General features: G+C 31.2%; 1 protein-coding gene across 7 annotated transcripts in view; it reads left to right on the top strand.

Annotated features, from left to right (window-relative positions):
- Positions 1-20,528, top strand: part of LOC139484855 (neuronal membrane glycoprotein M6-a-like) — a 60,402-nt gene extending 39,874 nt beyond the window's left edge. For 6 of the 7 annotated variants that reach the window (XM_071268860.1, XM_071268855.1, XM_071268857.1 and 3 more), the window contains 6 exons: positions 3,940-4,102; positions 5,434-5,593; positions 8,294-8,420; positions 11,915-11,967; positions 14,593-14,658; positions 17,267-20,528. In XM_071268860.1, coding sequence (XP_071124961.1) covers positions 3,940-4,102; positions 5,434-5,593; positions 8,294-8,420; positions 11,915-11,967; positions 14,593-14,658; positions 17,267-17,398 — 701 coding nt within the window. In that variant the 3' untranslated portion in view covers positions 17,399-20,528. Of the gene's footprint in view, positions 1-3,651; positions 3,746-3,939; positions 4,103-5,433; positions 5,594-8,293; positions 8,421-11,914; positions 11,968-14,592; positions 14,659-17,266 lie in introns of those variants that run through there. The other variant, XM_071268861.1, reaches the window with a different exon arrangement.
- Positions 20,529-20,741: the final 213 nt, after the last annotated feature.

The raw sequence follows: 20,741 nt of genomic DNA, 5'->3' as shown, positions 1-20,741 counted from the left end.
TTTATGTTTATGTCTCTTTTGGCCATAAAGCTCATAACCATGATAACGTGTCTTCGTGTTTATACATCCCTGGCTTTCAAATGATTGCGTATAAAGGTGTCTGATCTGCACATATCCAGAAAAGAGATTCGGTGCACGAAATTTTAACGACTCTTAAATTGGTACTAGAAGTAACATAAACAAAACAAACGAGGTTTACTTGTCAATACCAATATCAGACAAACAAAATATATTTGTGTTTCCTGCTCTATATATAAATACCCTCAATTTTCATATCTAACCTAACACATTTCATGGACATTTAGTTAAGCACCAGGCATGCTAGGTTTTAAAAGCACGGTCAAAGCCCTAACATTCCTCTTTATAGTCTATGTAAAATACTGTTATTACTAATGAGACAGGAAAGAAGCATACAAATGTATTTTCTTAGCCTTACCCATGACTTCATGAAATTGAGATTGCTAATATAAGTACCATCCCAATTACACTGGCTTTCACACTGTACTTTAACAATCAGATGTTGGACATGTAACATGTAATGACTAATTAATTACTGTACACCTTGATCGTGAGAAAATTGTACTCTCAGCAGGTACTGAAACATGTGAAAGGTGACACTTTATTTTTATATTTTATCTTTTATGTAAAAAAATTAAATTATCAATACTGAATAGACCTCATAGATAGAAGTAAGACAAATATATTGATGCATTTAAACAAAGGGTAAACGAGTGATAATTGGCGCCAATAAATACCGTCAATATGAATTTACACCTTCCCCCAAAGATTCGGCAAAACAAGGAACATGTTCAATAGCGTTCTAACATTGAAGTTTACACGTCCTTATTGAAGATGGAGGATCCTCTTAATAATAATTCGTATGGTTCCAATAATATGGTTTTAATATCTCGTTGTCAGTGTAATATGACCCAGAAGAGGACTAATATACACTCACGCGCATTACGGCGTCAAGGTAAGAGAACCACCGACACTGCCATTGTTGTCGAAATGTTGTAGAAAAATATATGAAAATCAAAATGAAACCAGTCTTGTTAACTATTGTCAAAACTGCGACATATATGTCGCGAATGTTAGAAATATCGATCATAGATTCCGTCGCCTTGAACATTTAAAAGATCAGTTTGTTTGAAAAGTTTTTTTTATACATCAAAAACTTTGTCAAACCGGTACGGAATTTTATGAGCTATGGGCAGAAACGTTTTAATGACTTAAAGACAGTATTCAGATTTTGTCTATGATCAAAAGAAAAGAAAAAATAATAAAAAAAAACAAATATGATCACACTTTGTATTTTTTTTTGTGCCGTATTGGGTTAAAGTTTGTTACAAATCAATATTATTTGTCAACCCTTCATAGAATTTTATGAAGCTTTTGCAGAAGTTTTATTTGTGTTTAAATAATCATGATGAAATGATAATGTCTGTAGCAGAGTTTTAAAAATATGTATTTCTTTCATTTATCAGTATATTCTACTGATAGACTCACTTCGTTTTTTGCCTTTAACTTTTACAGATAGTTTAGCCAAGGATAACATTTAGTTTTGACATGATGCATTTGTAAAACTTCATAAATTGTTATGAAATTTGGACATAAGCTCATCTTTAAAAACAAGAAATAGCATCTAAAGAAAAAGTTCGATATTTTTGTAGATAAATGGACTTACTTTTACAAAGGAGTAGGTCCGGTAAGGGCCGATTTTGGCCTCAAATTTCAAGTTCATCTGACGAAAGATTTTAGACACTTTTTAAACACTAAAGTGTCTATTTCAGTTGATTCAATTAGTCTATGTGAAAGATTTTAACTGATTTACTCATTTAAAACGCTCCGATTCTAGCTTAAATATGAAAAATCTATCAAATATGCCAATAAATGTCACTTTTCAGAGGGTTTTTGTCAAAAATGAAAGTGGCCACATCCGTGTTCAGCCTCAACCTTTATATATGTTATGTATTATCATCAAATACAACTTACATTTCAATATAAAGAATGAACACAAATGCGGCCACTTTCATTTGAGACGGAAATCGTCTAAAATTTAACTAAAATGCTAAAATTGTGAAGATTTCAGTAATTTAGCATGACTTAATAATGCTAGTACCCGATATATGTACATTATATTGTCAAAAACTGCCCATATTTATGTAGCAGAAGCATTCTAGTTTCCAATAAATAACTCAAAGTTTACATTTTAACAATTTTGTAAAACTGCTGTATTTTTGGGCCAAAACGTGGTCTTACTGAACCTACTCCTTTAAAGTCATTACAACATTAAACTATTATGACAGTGATTTTATGCTGATACCAGCAAACGTAGACGATAAACATCATTCAGTGGAACCATTTATAATTTTTGTTTTGTTTCATTTGTTCCTTGACTTTGTTATTAATTTGGTTTATTTTTGTTTGGTTCGAGTTCCACTGCTCTGCATCTTTGGTAAACCAAACGCTTGTCTAGTTACATTGTATATAATTGCTTTTACTGAATTGACTTTATACTAGCCTTTGTTGGAAGGTTATACAAGATGAATGATTTTATAGTTGTATGCATTGTTTGGAACATATTTCTTGTATTTTTTAAGCTGTATGATACTGTGTCTTTGACACAATGTTACGTAACCAAAATATAGACAGACGTTTTTACAATGATAACCATCACTAACAAAATAGATATATGCTTTCAATGAACTTGACATATTGTATATGCACTTATATAGACATGCGTTTATATTGGTGAAAAATTGACAGAAAAACTAAGGGGTAATAAAGACCTTAGACATTTATAGGAAAAAGAAAAACAGACAACACGTTACAACATGAAAAAAAGAAAAAGGCGGAACACACAATTTCCTGGCCAGTAAACACTTTACAGGACACCTTTATTGTCTAATTAATGTATTGGCTTTTTAAAAGTCGTTGGATTGCCGTCTCGTTTACCATCACTTAAACGTTTATTCTTTTTTGTGTATCCAATAGAAATATTGTGAAGTCGTTCTGTAAGCCAATGCCAAAAAGTCGTCGTATATTTAGTGAACTGTTTTTGGAGGTCTTTCATCTGCCAAGCATGTTCAAAACTGCATGCACTCCCTATTTCTCTGTATAATTTTGCTACTAGGTTTTATACACGATTTAACAGAGATAAAATAATATTCTATTCATGACAATGTAAAGTATGAATCCTATAATCTTTTTAAAAAGTTGTATAAAATGCAATTGCTTACTTCTACTTATGAAGGTTGTATACTATTAAGTTATTTATGTTATTATACTGTTTTTAAATGCAACTTTGGAATGTCATGCATCTTGCAACACTGGAATATAGTTAAAGATGAGTTCTATATTTAATGCTGTCAGGTGGTCAATAATAATAATGATGACCTATTACATGTAGCTTATACATACTATGACGGAAATGTACATTGGACTTTACTATCTAACATTTTAAGAATTATAAATAAATAATTTAAACAAATGCAGTCAATAAAATTTGACATGAATGATCCAACAAGTTGAAATATTGATTGACACCTCAGGGAAATGTAACCATATTTAAAATGTGTGCACTCATCATACATGTACTGGTATTTATGTTTTTGCTGAACAAAATGCCGTACTTTGAAACTTGGACACATCCAATTGGTGACATGATAATTTTATTTCGATAAATTTTAAACATCATGATTTTATCGAAAGACAACTTTTAACGATCAAAGCAAAACATTAATGTGTAAAGCTTATTTTTTTAATACTTCATCGGTTCTAGATTTTGTTCATCGATATAATACTGCTGAATAATAAATATTTTTCTTCTGTATAAATATTTTATCGTATCCATACGCTTCTACGTTCCGATCCTAACACATTAGTGGAACAGATGCATGTACAAGCACAGAGTTAACGAGTATTTTCTTACTTTTTCAGCTCGGAATGAAAGTTTTGGTAACCGAGTGTTACACTGCCTGTCTCAGGTACCATGTGCCTCCCTGATAGCGTGGATCATCCTCCTGGTGGGACTTGGTGGTCTTACGGGAGGACTGTTGATTGGAATACAGAAAACACGTGATCTAGTCGACTCGCAACACTTGTAAGTATATATATTCAAATGCTTTTATTTACACAATAAAGGGTCTATACCACTTTGATTATCTTGTAGTATGTAGCCGGCTCCATGATAATCAGTTAGACAAAAACAAATAGGTACATTTTAAGAAGTCAAATAACTTTAGATTTTTTTTAATCTAACATGTCTTGTATGAAGCCAGATACTTTTCTAACTGGTATATATATACATTTGTACAACACAAGAAAGTTTAATGTAAACATGCATTGTATAAAGTTCATGGCAGAATGTATGCAGTGGCAACAGTTTGTATGACTGTGATAATACAATAACTGTTTTTTGTTGTTGGGTTTTTTCTTTGAAACGCTTGGAAGCCGTGAAAATAAGTATATATGATAGTTCCAAGAATCTGTATAGTATACAAATCCTTGATAGTTCTGAGTCAGAACAAACATACGAGCCATCAATACATAATAAATAGGCAAGCAGTTGATGTTTGTGATGCTAAAAAAAAATATATCAAAATTAATATGTGCGAGAATGCAAGGTTTGGTGCTTGGATGAATTAAAAAAAAACGTATTAAAAAGGATTTAACAATAAGTTCGTCTTGAAAAGAACGTATTTTTCAAACATGTGACGTGATGAGATTGTTAGGATGTCATATGTCAATGAAGCGTGGATCTATCTCATCCATCTTATCTGTAGTAATTGGTTTTTAACTAAATCATATAGAACTGCTGCAGATTTTATCATCGCTTTATAAGGGTATGTTAACTGTGAGTAGGGAATTGATACACAATTTCCTTTAATACCATAAATAGTACTAAATATTGTGGTAAGCAGTAAGAAGAGTGCAATGCATCTGAATGTGTTTTGATATACATGCAAACCAACAAGATTTTATTCCTTTAAAATGGGTTAAGACAGCAAGATACGTTAATCAAATTTTGTCGCCGGTCAAATATTGCTAAATCTTGAAAGCATACCTACTCTTGCAAGTTGATTATTTTGTCTAATTAGTTATTTTTTAGTATTTGAATTTTCATAACTGTAAGAACTTGTGCATTAGGGTTTTACAGATGTGTAAATAACTGGTTACTATACAAGCTACATGTATAATACATGTAGTAAAATGAGTAAGTTAGACACAAGATTATATATATGTTTCGGAAAATTTGGTTTTATTGCATCATACTGACTATCAAAATGATTTACATTTTGAAGATTTTTTCTAAATACATACAATGACATGATTTCTGTATATATACTTAATTTCAGACTATGCAAAGTAAAATTAACGGTGTTTTAATCGGATAGATTTAATAATACCTAACAAAGTGTAATTTTATTTCAGAGTATGGTTTTTAGAATATGCAGTAGCCGGTGTAGTAGCCGGAATGTTTGTCTTTGGGACATTGTTGCTGTGTATTGGTCACATTTCTACAGATCCAACTAGTCGTCACATTTTCCATACTACAAAAAGAAATCTCTGTGCTCAAGGACTTAATATCACGGTAGGTTTACCCATTGGTGTCCTTCCGCTGGTTTCTGCTCTTTGGTCGGGCTGTTGTCTCTTTGACATATTCCCCATTTCAATTCTCAATTTTATGAACATTTTTTTGTGATTTGTTTCTGACTCCCTCAGTGTCAAAATTGTGAAATCTTTGGAAATTTCAATACCATTATAACAGAATGGCCCTCACGATTTATCAGCTTTAGCTTGTACATGTATGAGTATTTACATATCACTTAAAAATACCTGGTTTTGAATTAATATTGAAATAAATTTCATGAACTTACAATTAAAAAGTTATTTCTCTCGTGATATACATGATATAGCTTAGATGAAAAATGGAATTAAGTCATCTATATTTGTAAGACATTAATTTCCTTTCCAATTCTAATGAGGTTTTTTTTCAAACAGAGCTGCATTGAGCTTTATAGATGTCTTGACAAGCCTTCAATTATAGAAGGATTCTCAACACGAGACAGACATTCAATTTCGAATATAATATTATTCAAAATAATTACAATATAACTCAATATACTAACACGTTCAGATTATGTTGAACTTAGCGTATATTTCCTACGAAAGGCTATCATGTAAAGTTAAGAATCATTAACGATTCACGATCAATCTTCCAAGCTTATACGTATTTAATATTTCTACTGGATGTCGAGAGAGGAACAAAACGCGTACTTAGGAAGTTTGTGGATAGTGAGAAAGAATCTTAGGTTTGACATATAATCAATGTCTGTTATCTGAAAATGGATTCACATCGACAAGTAAAGGAAACAAAAAATTAATTGACGTCTGGCTTGATTAGCGCCAAACTTACAAATTATGTCATCTTGTTGTTAATTGTCTATTAGGTGTCTAAATATGGAAAAACATAAATAACGCCGCTGTCACGATGGATTTATTTCTACCAAAGTATCGGAATTTAGAAAAACAGAAAACCTTTAACAAAATTAACAATGTCAATGAGTCTTCGTCTTCATCTAAACGATTAATAAGTTAGTACAACAGTCATGACAGTCTGATTTACATATTGTAAGAGGTTAAATTCTCTTAAGGTATTGTCGTCAGCACTAACAAATGGATCCTTCTGTATGTCAAGGCATGTGAAGAGAAGGGTGAAGGTCGCTGCAGCTCTGTTTGGACTAAATACACATTTGAATTGAAAAGGAAAAATTAATTAATTTCTAAAATAACTTTTATCTATTTTTTAAACCAAAACAATATCACGAGATAATAATAGATTTATAATATCTTTAATTAATAATAAAGCTGTAATAATCATATTTCTTTTGTTATTATCAATTAAGAAATATGACTCATCAACACCGAAAAGTGGTCTACCAACTTAGATGCAAATAGCACATTCAAGTTAAATGATGCTGAAAATTGATGTTTACCACAAATAATCTCGTAAAGTTTTTGTATTTAATTCTGATAACAATTCTCTTGAAACATACATGAGAAAATTAATTTTAAACAGAACCACCCCCAGTGAACCTCCATAAATGCAACACAAATATCATAATGGCACTTGGAACACCCAAAGACTGATCTGACATCCTTAGTTTTTCAAAATGATCACAAAGTTTGTTTCCTTTATACACTTTAGACGGTTAATTTAGCTTTTTTTTGCTGTTCAATACTACAGTGACATTGATTTGACATTTGGCGAGAGATTGACAAGAGGATAACAAAACTGACCAGCTGCTTGTAACTTCATTCTCACGATAAAAATCTTATTAAAAACATATACGACCTGTTATGTGTTAGACTCTGAGGTGTTAGATACTCCAGCGAAGTCGTTAGTCTGTTTGGGTTTGATTTACACCAAGCTATTCTGGTATAGGCAACAGGGTAGATTTTGATAATTTAGTAGCGTCTTACAAAAACTTGGTATTTTTTATAAATGCAGGATATTTAATTACACTGATTGTCAATTATCAAGGTTTTGGCATGCATTGTACATTTTGAACCAGTTGGAAGTGAGATTCCGGAACACGTGATGAAAGTCCTGTGTTATGCTTTCATGCCGACTTTGAAGATATAACATATCTTTCATAGTTTCATTTTCTTAGATAAATTTTTATACATTTCAATACCGTGAACAATGTATAAGATAAAATGATAAATTTACCAATTTCACTTATATTTTGAGTGTTTAAACAAAGTTCATATTACATTTAGTTTACGAAGTATATGTGCTTTGTTTTTTTTCTGTTTACTCTTCGTAATGCTGATAATTTATCTTGGGATTTGAAATTTCATGGTGTGCCTCGAATTAATGGATCCTTTTTTCAACATGTTCCATAATATTCATAGTAATAAGCATGATAAGAATACTAATGAAAATATATAACGATCATTATTATCATTCCTACTTTTATTTTTATTTATATATACTTAATTGACTGAAATGAAAGAATATGTTGAATATCAATCTATGAGAGAAAAAATCGTCAAGAACGCATACTCATTCAGTGGCGGATCCAGAACTTTTCAAAAGGGGGGGGGGGGGCGCTGACTGACCTAAGGGGGAGCCCACACCAGTCAGGCTTCAGTGATTCCCTATATAATCAACCAATTTTTTCCCACGATCCGCCTATGTCATTTTAATAAACAAACTTGTAAAACTCGACACAATGAGTTCCCATTTTAAATGCTGTAATAATGGATGAATTACTTTTACTTTCAGATGCTGATATTTAGCTATATGTTTGGTATTGCATGGGTTCTCATGACTGCCATTTTTGGAGTCCCACTTTACCTTCTCATAAACATTCTGATCATTGACGTTAAGGAAATAAATCTAGTCAATTATGGTAAGTTGATCACGTGATGAAAGTTTCCTAGTTTTAATTATTAAAGGTTAGTTGATCAGGTGATGAAAGTTTCTAAAATTAAAAATTGAACATCAGTTACATTGTACCAACCACAATATAGAGTTAAGTCAAGTATGTGGTACGGTTGTCAATGAGACACATTTCCATTAAAGACTAATGGACGTGGATTTAAAAAAACTAAAGGTCATCGTGCGGCCTTTAACAATGAGAAAACTCATGCCATAGAATGTAGATATGATGTTTTTAGCAGGTTTCGTCGTTTTTAATGTTTCTTTTAACCGTTCAAATGTTTCAATGTTAGTGTCTTTGATTGGATATTGATTCAGAAAACTGTTTTTATCACTTTCCAAAATGTGTGGTCGTTCATTTTAAAGTAGTTCATTTTCCATTCACTCTTGCATGTCTGATCAAGGTGTGTACCATGTACCAGTCAAACCAATGTGATTAAGATTAAACTTTGTAATACGCATTTACAAAATGTACTCCTCAAAGAAAACCATTAGATAAATTTACACGTAAATGCAGAAATGTATATATTTCGAATTAAACTACTACAATGTGGCCAATGATTAAATGTAATCAGGTATCTGTACCTTGCAAACGAGGTCAATTGCACAATTGGATGCCTTTTAAAGCATTTGTTTGCAGAATGTTACATTTCTGATCATTGATGCAGAAATCATGCTGATGAAAAATCAATACGATGCCTCGTCGTTGTTGTATATAATTCTGGCTCCGTATATTGATCGGCGGAATTCCCCATAGTAGTATATAGAAGATGAGCACTACAGATTGTTAAATGACGATCAAACTATGGATAATACAGCATTATGAATACTTGATGCTATCTAGAGAGGTTGAACTGGTTCTATCAGGGACAATAACACAGTCACAGATCTGGTTCGAATAAAATGACAATTAAATTGTACTAGGCTTTCTAAACAATAACATACTTATTTTGTGAATATAAAATAAGAAGTGTGGTATGATTGCCAATGAGACAAATCTCTGCAAAAGACCAAATGACACAGAAGGTAACAACTAATGGGCACCGTACGGCCTTCAACAATGAGCTTATTTATGTACAAATAAATGACGGAAAAGCAAGTATGATATACATCAACAAACGATTAACACTGAAGTACAGGCTCCAGGCTTGGATAGGAACATACATAATATGGCGATATTTAAGTAGTTTGCAAGCGCCAAACCCTCCCCTATCATGGGACAGTGGGACAGTTTATAATGAAGTTATTTATTAAAAAAAAAAGAAGGATGTGATACTTAAAATTTTTAACATCTGTTCGAAATAATATTTTGCGTTTTTGAAGTACTTCTATGACTGATAAGTGAAACATATTTGCTGATTGACATTTTATCGAATATAATGCAGCTGCGTAGATATGGCATTAAAGAGACTCACCAATCAACATTTTTTAAAAATGAATCTAGAGTAATACCAGCCCTGCAAATATTATTAGTGTAAACTACTAAGCATCTTAATTCGGCTTTTTACTATGATTTCCATTAAAAAACTTTCTTATAAATTTAGGTGTCGGTTGATTTAAAATAAATGATTTAGATATTGTTCGCTTAACATGAGTATATATAAAAAAGATGTGGTATGATTGCCTATGAGACAAATCGCCACAAGAGACCAAAATGACACAGAAATTAACAACTATAGGTCACCGTACGGCCTTCAACATTGAGCAAAGCCCATACCGCATAGTCAGCTATAAAAGGCCTCGAAATGAAAATATATAACAATTCAAACGAGAAAACTAACGGCCTTATTTATATAAAAAAAAATGAACGAAAACAAATATGAAACACATAAACAAACGACAACCACTGAATTGCAGGCTCCTGACTTTGGACAGGCACATACATACATAATATGGCGGGGTTAAACATGTTAGAGGGATAAAAACCCTCCCCCTAACCTGGCACAGTGGTATAACAATACAACATAAGAACTAACTTTAAAAATCATTTGAAAAAGGCTTAACTCATCAGATTGACAAAAATACAAGTGGATGTGGCCGGGTACTTGTACATCCCAACAACGAAAAGACACTAGGAACAGACCTGAGAGTACTCACAGTTAACTGACAGCTAGTTCAAAGCCACTAACAACTAATAAAAAAATCATGCATCTAAAACTAAATTATCAATCCATACACATGCAACATCCAATGGATTTAGTGTAAAGACGTCATAAATAGTCAGAGAAAAATATGACCTTGTGCAATGTCAAGATACAGGTATCGACAGATTGTAGATCCATGAATGTGTATATGTATATAACATACTAGTAGTATTTAGTTTGCTTTTAATTTACTGATAACACAATCAATATTTATACCAATAAAAACAATATTCAATGATTGAATTACAGTGTTGAATTGGTAACCTTTCAGAATAAGTTTATTTAAAGGAGCGATAAGTCTACCAGGATCATTTCTAAATTTCCGAGCACGGTTAACAACATTTCCGTAAAAATGAGGATGTTCTGTCCCGTTTGAAATAAGTTTTCTACAGGTACAACCACACTTCTAAACTAAATCTTTATATCTATGTATTTTTTAGTAAAATTTAAGTAAAGATTTTAAGTAATTTATGGTAACGATATCCCTGGTTTAATAATTTACCTGTACATAGATTACGTTCGTTTAAAAAAACCCGTCACAACTGACACGGGCATAGCGAACGAGCTGTGAAATATAAACACCGTAAGATGGTGCCAAAGTAAAATCACCATCTAAGAATGGAAAATTAACTATAGGGAACGAACAATCGTCCCTTTTGTCGTAAATTTTAGTCTGATGTAGTCTTAATATATGATGAATGACGATTAAAAAATGAAATCTAGCAGATTACATCCCAGGCTTAAATATAACATTTTCTTTTAGATGTATTAACCCCACGAGCAACTATGTACATTTGAGATTGTTATTTGCGGTGTACCGCTACATTTAAAGCAGTTACCAACATAATGTCAACAAATAACAAAAACACATCAGAAGATAAAAATATTCACAATTTATATGTCACGGCTAATTCAATTTCTTTCTTTTTCAAATTCTGATTTGTATATCTATTATGATATGAAACAATTATACTATCGAAATATTTTATATCCAAAAAAAATAGATGTATTCTTGATAGAAAAAAAAACACAACAAAAATGTCGTAAGATTAAATTGAAATATAAGTTTAAAGATAAGATTTAGTTCGTCTTATCTATTACTTTTATGCAAATCCTAAGCTGAAAAGTCTAGACGTTTAACTCTAATGTTGCCTATGCCATAAAATTCTGGATAATGAGGTGATCAAAATGTCAAAGATGTTCATTTATTTCTTGCTATTGAAACATTTTTATGATCGACTTTTTGGTTTAGATTGAAACCATGATGACTTTACATGTACATGAGATAAGAAACCAAAACATTTGATTTTTTTATTTACAGGTTTGCATGATAAAATTTTTACTGGAAGAGATTTTGAGAACTTTCGGATGGAGGTAAGATTCGGCTTTACAGTTAAAATGATCAGATTTGACACATCTACTGCAATAAAATCAGATATGACACATCTACTGCAATAAATGAACTAGTTAAAATTATCAGATATGACACATCTACTGCAATAAAATCAGATATGACACATCTACTGCAATAAAATCAGATATGACACATCTACTGCATTAAAATCAGATATGACACATCTATTGCAATAAAATTAGATATGACACATCTACTGCAATAAAATCAGATTTGACACATCTACTGCATTAAAATCAGATATGACACATCTACTGCAATAAAATCAGATATGACACATCTACTGCAATGAAATCAGATATGACACATCTACTGCAATAATATCAGATATGACACATCTACTGCAACAAAATCAGATATGACACATCTACTGCAACAAAATCAGATATGACACATCTACTGCATTAACTGAACAAGTTAAAATTATCAGATATGACATATCCACTGCAATAAAATTAGATATGACACATCTACTGCAATAAATGTACACAAATAATCAGATATGACACATCTACTGCAATAAATTAACACAACAGGGGTTCATTTTATCCAAAATTGTGGACATGAAGTAATTCAAAATTTCCGACATGTAGAGAATATATGTAAAGGGAAAGTTTTGTGCACATGTATAAAAACTGGCGTAATCCCACCTCAATTTGTGCCTGTGCCATGTCGGGTACATCACTGATGTACTGTATTAATTGTAAAGTGTCCGTCAAATGCAGGTTATGCTAATCATGAACAGTTTGATATATTGTATTGACATTAGTTTATTGTTAAAGACTAATGGTGCCTTTAATTTTTCGTAATATAAATTTTCGTTGACGTATTTCGGACTGGCACCTCCTTATTGTCATAGATACACTTAACTACAAAAAAAAAAAAAAAGTGTAAACGATTGCGTCGTCAAACGTTTTATAAACCTCTTCACTCATTCAATTATAGCCGTAAAAAGGCTTTTGAAATAGTTTACCAACTGCATTTTTTTTAAATCATGTTTTACCAGGGAAACAACACTATTATTCTTACCTACATTCTTTTGAAACCGACATTGTATTGATGACCAATTCAAGTATTTGTTATAACTGTTTACAACAATCAGCATTAGAAAGGGAACCAACAGGGATCCTCTCCTCGATTCCTTTTCCGTATATTTGCTTACTTTTTGCTTAATCCTGTAGCCCTTTGGTGGAGCATAGGCCACTTACGATATTTCTCTACCTTGTTCTGTTCTTTGCTGACCTCTCCAGATCATGCCACTTGTACCCTTCTTTCTCCATCTCAGCTGCAACATTCCTTCTCCAGGTGTATCTTGGTCTACCCCTGCCACGCTTTCCTTGTGAGTTCCACTGTAAGGCTTGCCTTGTAGTGTTAATCTTTGGCTTCCTCAGTGTGTGTCCTATCCATCGCCATTTTGTCTATTTACAAAACATTATTCAGTGGCTTCTTGAGGAAAAAAACCGCAATATTTTTTCAACTCAACGTTCGATGTTATAGATAATGTGTTTTCATGATTAATAAAAACAATTTGAACTATTTTGGTGACACCCATTCCACTTAACCTTAAACAAGGAAAATAATAACCACACATACAACTAAGTTTGTTTCAAGACTTTGGCTTGTATTATGAAATCAACAATTAACGTAAATACTAAAAGGTCAATATTCCCCTTTTCAACATCAATATTCCAACAGAAGTCTTCTTCAAAATAACTGTATATACCAGACCTTGTATTTTCTAGAGCTGGATCTAACAAAATATAAGAAGCTACTTATCTAGTGGGTTTTAACCATAACAATGAGTAAGCACTTGCCACATTTTAAAATCACCACCAGAACATTACAGTCTCATTTTCAAATCTTTGTTTACTCCTTGGTTTTGATTGTTATTGTCTTACTTTTCTAAATTTCATATAAAAAAAACATCCATTCGTAATGTTCTCACTCATACATAAACTCACAACACTGATTGACTAACATAACACCAATGTAGGCTGTGTCGATAATGTGACGTGTTTCACGGTTCTTTCCAGCTATCATGTTTAAGTAACTCGTTTTAAACATTGCTATTTGTGTATATGTTTTTGTCTTGTGTGATTTTCTTTCGTGTTCAGTTTGGCATAGACTACTATTGGTATATCCGCATTTTGAGATTTTGATAATTTATTGTAAAAGTGAGGTGGATATTCAAACTTTTAAGCCGAAGTCAAACAGACAATTATATGACAAAAAAAAACTGATGTCTACAAATAATTTACAGACAACTAGACTAAATATCACGAATTCAACCGAGGTGTGGTATTCTAAGCTCTCCTGAAGCAAAATCAGAGTTCACATTTTGTTCCTTGTGTTCTGTCTGTGACCATACCAATTGTTTGAATTGAATGTAGTTGGTTGTGATTCATATGTTTAACATCACTAAGTGACTTGCGAACTACAAGCCTTGCAAAATCAGAAATAACGATCTGTAAAACAGGCAATTGATTCAGAATGATAGAAATATTGTATCTTCAAAGATAGCAGGGTTATAGATAAACATCCGCAGCTAAACACGTGTTAATTAAGTATTATCTTTGTTATTTTAGGCGGATCGCTTATTGGTCATCTACATTACCATCTTTGTATCATCCATTTTGATCACTGTTAGCATGGTAAGTACATAACAATAGACACACACACAAACATACGATTGCCTTACTGTCCTTTCCCTCAAATATAGGCAGTTAAATGATTAATGTAACCCTTTTTATGTTCAGATGAATAAATTCAAAACGTACCATTTGTCCTGACGTATTTAGAACACGTTAGAGCAACGGTAGTTTACCTACGTTAAAGTTGTTTTATAGAAGCTATAAAACGTATATGCGTATCTGTTCTTCATACAAGGGTATTGCTTTGAAAAAATGGGAACAGCACGAAATCTCTCATAATAGTAATCACTTAAATTATATGGTTAAACGCCAAATCTGTCCAGAGGAAAAGTGATTAACATATATACCCGTGCAGACTTGTTTTGAGAGTACGGTTTTAAATGTCCAGCTTTATACGAAGCGCTTATTTTAGTTTTGCCAAGACCTGTTGCAAACATCCTATTTTATTTATTTGAGCATGTGAACCATAACATTTTATTTTTGTTTTTCTTTCTTTAGTTTCTTATTCGACGCTGGCATCATATACCAAGTTTTAACGACATATATTGCAAATTACAAGAATATGTACAATCATGATATACAAGTAGGAGTAAGTCTGCATGTAAGGTCCCTCGGGTCAATAATTTTGTGTTTTATCGTTCTGTCTGTAAAATGTAAAAATGTTTATACAACTTCTTTTAAAAAAAGAGGATTTTTATTCCAATCAAAGCTGGATATCATGTGCGTTTGAAAAACCATGTCACCTTAATGTTTAATGTTGTTCTTTTATTTCTAAATATAAATTTGAAATCAACTTGTACTTAAGGAATATTAATATTTAATTACAAGTAATTCGTGCCTAAAAATTTACCCAAACATTTCAACCTCATTAGCTCAATGGCGATGCTTTTCAGTGTATAATTATCGATATATGATTTAGAGGAACGAATATGAAATAAATAAATTTGTGTAATCGATCTTATTTTGATATTGTAAGAGGAAATGATTAATGCGCTTTGTATAGGATCTGACCTTGTAGTTTCAAAGTTTTATCAGATACCTTTATGGACAGCAATATAAGACCAAGGCACTCATCATGTTATGAAATAAAAAAAAACATCATATCCTTATCCTAATTACCTAGCCACTTTCTTTTGTAAAATATTGTTGCATGTTATATTGATGTGTTTATCTCTGTGAACAGTGTAAAACATTGTGAACCTTTTTAGATCACTATAAATAAAAGCAACGGTAGTATACTGCTGTTCAATAGTCATAAACCGACTCAACTAAAAAACAAAAACAAGTCTTAAACCAAAACCGAGGAAAAACGGAATAACAGAAACACTGAACTGCTACAAGAACGAACGCCAACACACAATAAACAGTATATACTAAATACAAAAAAGTGAAATTGACTTCCAAGAAACCTATTACATTTCAATACTTTTTCCTTAATGCAGAGAAACATGTTAACTATTTCGTACAAAGTTAGAGGTTTAGCGCTATAAAACAAGGTTCAATCCACCATTTTCTACATTTGAAAATGCCTGTGCCTTGTCAGGAATACGACAGTTGTTGTCTATTCGTTTTTGATGTGTTTTGTCATTTGATTTTGCCATGTGATTAGGGACTTTCCGATTTTATTTTCCACGGAGTTCAGTATTTTTGTGATTTTACTTTTTCCCAATCATCATGAACATGATAAGCATGTAAGAGCGTCAAAAACAAACGGATACAAAATCTTGAATGCAGATACCAGACATAACTGGTAAATGCAATGCTACCAAAACGTATTTTGTAGTTAAATAAAATTCCATCAAGACATTAAAATCACATTACATTCCAGTCATATGTTTTCTGCAAAAAACAAGATCGATTCGGTTACAATTGAATTCAAAGCAACATCTTGCGTAACCTAGTCATGTATAAGTTTGTTTATTACGATATTTGAAGCTCTTTCGATTTAGTTATTTATATTATTTGAGAGTGTTGTCTCTGGAATGATTCTTTTTTGGTTGGTTAATGCATAAACCAGTCACTAATGATGCTTTGTTACTGTGGCGTATCATTGTTTGAATGTCACAGTAGTAAATAGAAACAATACAAGGCAAAAGACGTTGAGCTAAATTGATTCATTTCACAGGTAGCATTGCAAAAGATAAGAGCTTTTGCATCAAGTTATTTTGAATTGCTGTCGCATTTTCCGCATTTTCTAAACTTACAATTACTGATTATATTTACCTTTTGCATTTGTGCAAATGTGAAGTACCTTTGATTCAAGTCGAAATTAGTTCAGGTTGCATAACGTTTTGACCTTAAACTTTTTCAGAACAGTGGTCCCTTAATAATCTACTTCGCTAACCCAGGTCAGCCGTTCAAGAAAAATAGCCATTTAATTTAGAAAAGCCTACTTTTAAGTTACTGTAGAATTGTTTGGTACATTAGTGTATGGTAGATTTGATATTAATAGTAGATAATCCCTTAACGCATTTTACAGAAATTTGATTTGAAATTATCAACACTTGATAATCATTGGTAACATACGGTTAATTTAATTACATTTTACTTGAAGATAAGAGAAAAAAATACTTGAATGAATCTATAACCTCTATCTTTGTACTTACAGATTCACTTTTTGATCGTCATTAGTTCTAATTTGACACATCTTAAGGATACACGACTTGCCACCTTGAATGCCTACGCCGATCATACAGAGATGCAGAATTCCAAGCACTCCGTGGTTGATACGACAATGTGACGTTACGTTACCATGGAAGGAACGTTTCTCTGATATCCAGTCTTTTATTACGGCATTGGGATAGTTCGATGGATGTGCTCTGGTTGAGGCCACATGCTATTTCTACAACAATAAAAAAAGTTTCATGCTCAATGAGCATTACTATATTTATAGGAACGGTTTTACAGATGTCTTTAAAATTCGTAATACCATAAAAAAAAACTTGATATTTGCAATATGCATGTGACCTTAGCTTCCGACTATCATCCTCGAAACATTTATTTCAGAATTTTCAAGAAATATATTTAAGGAGTCGTTATAAGAAATTATATGTTGATATACGCGATGACAATGTATCTTTGAATTTATATACTAGAATGTAGAAATGAACACTTGTTTACCTGTCATATTAACATTATGTGAGTAAAGAAAGACAACTCGTATTGGCTATTAGTGATCTTATTTTTTTATTCGCAATCAACCAAAGCAAAATTAAACAAACAACCATATGCCTGTGTCAAGGACTGGATTATTTAAATATGATCTTTAACGTTCCCTTTCATGTAGAGAAAACTTGCAGCTTAGTGTGCTTAATAGTATTCTGTTTTCTTTGCCATTGTCAGGACACATTATAGGCATATGTTGTGGTTCTTTTTAAGTGCAATATTAGAAAAATTCTCATATTGTCATTTTCGAAATTAATGTTGGCTAGGGGGAAAGGCATGCTTTGAAGGTTCGGATATAAGGAATCAACTTCTAAAACTGAGAAGTATTTACTAGTTAAGGAACAGTTTGAGTTTTAATGAACAATAGAATTAGAAATTTTATTGCAACTTCCCTTTACGCTCAAAAAGGAAATTGAAGTTTTGGGAATAATTAGATAAAAACAATATCGAGTTTGTGATGTTAAACATCTTAACGTATGATATAGTCAAGTCAACATCCGAATTACGAATGATTATGCAAAGGTTTCGAATTTGACAAAATGTTGTAGTGTAACAAATTAGGTAAAGAGTTGCTTCTGATTGTAATAGGTATTGTATTTTATAGTCTTTTTAAAGAACTCTTTTATGAAGATACTTTGTAATTTGAATCTCATGTAAAAAAATCTTTTTTTAGCTTTTCATTATAAACATTGGTCTGTACCTTTTTCCTTGTACTATATTATGCAATTTAAACATATAGTTGTATGTTTTGAGATTTCTTATTGATAAATACATTTTACAACATTATATTAGGTATATATGTATACTTCACTTCATTTCAATGGTTATCTTGTTATAAAATATTATCAAGTTTTATAAAATACCTACATGTAGTACGTTTCTATTTGGATTCAGTTTTTTTCAGTAAATGAACTTAATTGTAGAAATACAAAATGTTGAATGTCATTAATGTCCCACTTAACACAATTTTGGCAGTATGTCAAATGCTGCTGTTATATAGATCTACAAGTCTTTTTGACTGAAGTGTAATGAATCAGACGTAGAAAATGTTATGAATAATGTTTATAAATAATAATTGACATACATACATGACATTTTAAGATATACATAATGACTTTTTCTTATTTTGTTTTGTTATCAAATAGGCAGCTAAATTTACAAGACTACTCTTTACAACTGTAATAAGGTTTCATGAAAAAATATTTTCTTGTACAAATCTGAAAATTCATTTTGTTGCAATTTAATTAAACGTTGTATATGAAATTATCAACACAATATTGACTTTTACGGTCGTCAGCAAAAACAGCACACAAAACGAAGTTGGAAGTAGTTTATTGCCAAGAACTGATTACAAAAAGAAAATAGTTTGAACTTTTGAAAATAATTTTACAGCTGTAAAGAAGTCTTTCGTGAATTCCCGAGTGTAAATTTTCAGGACACAAATTTGTCTCTTTCCAATTAATTGCAATCTGTGTAGTTCTATTGCCTAGCACATGTACAGATATCTGTGTTTGTGTGTGTGCTTTAAGTGTGTATGCATTGTGAAACAATGTACATTGCCTTTATATGTTACAAAACTTGTGTAAACATTTACTGAATTTTTAACTTTATGAATTGATATTTTATTTTGAAAAAGAATGAAGTGATAATAGCTGTTAAATTGTTGTCTTTAAAAGGGTAATGTTAACGTTTTCTGTTGTAGAAGTATTTAAACAAGTTAAATCAGGAAAAAACAGTTATGCCCCTTTGGGTAATTTCTTTGTAAGAAAATGGCAGTTGTTTAAGTTTAATCTATTATGATTAAAATTCAGGAAAATTTCAATTTTAAATTTAAGTGTTATGTTAATACCCAGTACTTGTTACATTTGTTGGTTGAGGTAAAACTATTTTTTTTAAGTTTTTATCTAAAAATACCTAACGGGATTCTTTTTAGATATTATAATGCTACAATGTACTATGTACAAACGAAAAAGTAATAGTAATAAAAATGATAAAATTAGTAAACAAAAATAAGGAAAAAAGTAAATTTCAGTTAATTAAAAGCTCATATCAAAATATAATAAAATTTATATTATTATAATTATTATCAAACTCCTACTATAATACGCACATTCTAAACGTGAATGGAATTACAGAGAATATTTTAACATCGTAAATTCAATTCAAAATCTACAACTTAAAGTAGGAACTATAAAGACCATCAAAGATAATTAAGTAATCTTTTATTCATATTACAAGATTACAAAAAAATTGTAAATGACCAAAGTCAAATTTTTAATAAAAGTCGCTACACATGGAGATGGATTCAAGCAATAAAAGTTCACTTGATTAAAAATAAACAAATATGAAGGCTCAACAACTGTTTATAACTTTTTGTATATGGGTATATATGTCTGTTAAATTTACGTCATTTTAACCTTGTTAAAGTTCTAAGTGCCAGTCGTTTTACTCTTAATCCTGAGTTAGTTTTAATGCATAAATATTAATTGTTGTTTGATATTGTAGTATTGTTAAAGTACAATTGTTATTTATTTAAACTCGGTAGATTTGAGAGATTGAAATGGACAAATGGTTCAGTTTGACAATTATGTACTACTGATAGAAATGAAAGATAAATAGATAGGCCATTGAAAATTATAACAAATTATTCAATGAAGTAATATCCATCACATAAACATACACCATTGAAATGTTTTAATTCATTACACATCCTCTATAAAGCAATCACCAAATAACAGGTTCAGACATTATAAAATACAACACAATTATTCAGTGTGTTAACATATTTCATAGCTAAAATTTTTAAGACTTGAGTTAACAATATGTCCACTAAAGATACCAGATAAACGAGCAGTAATATAGAACATAATCAACAACGTAGCAGGAAAAAAATAAGAATCATTAGGCTACAAACTCTA

Source organism: Mytilus edulis, chromosome 8 (assembly GCF_963676685.1).
Source record: "Mytilus edulis chromosome 8, xbMytEdul2.2, whole genome shotgun sequence".
NCBI lineage: Eukaryota > Metazoa > Mollusca > Bivalvia > Mytilida > Mytilidae > Mytilus > Mytilus edulis.
This window is presented reverse-complemented; position numbering and strand designations above follow the sequence as displayed.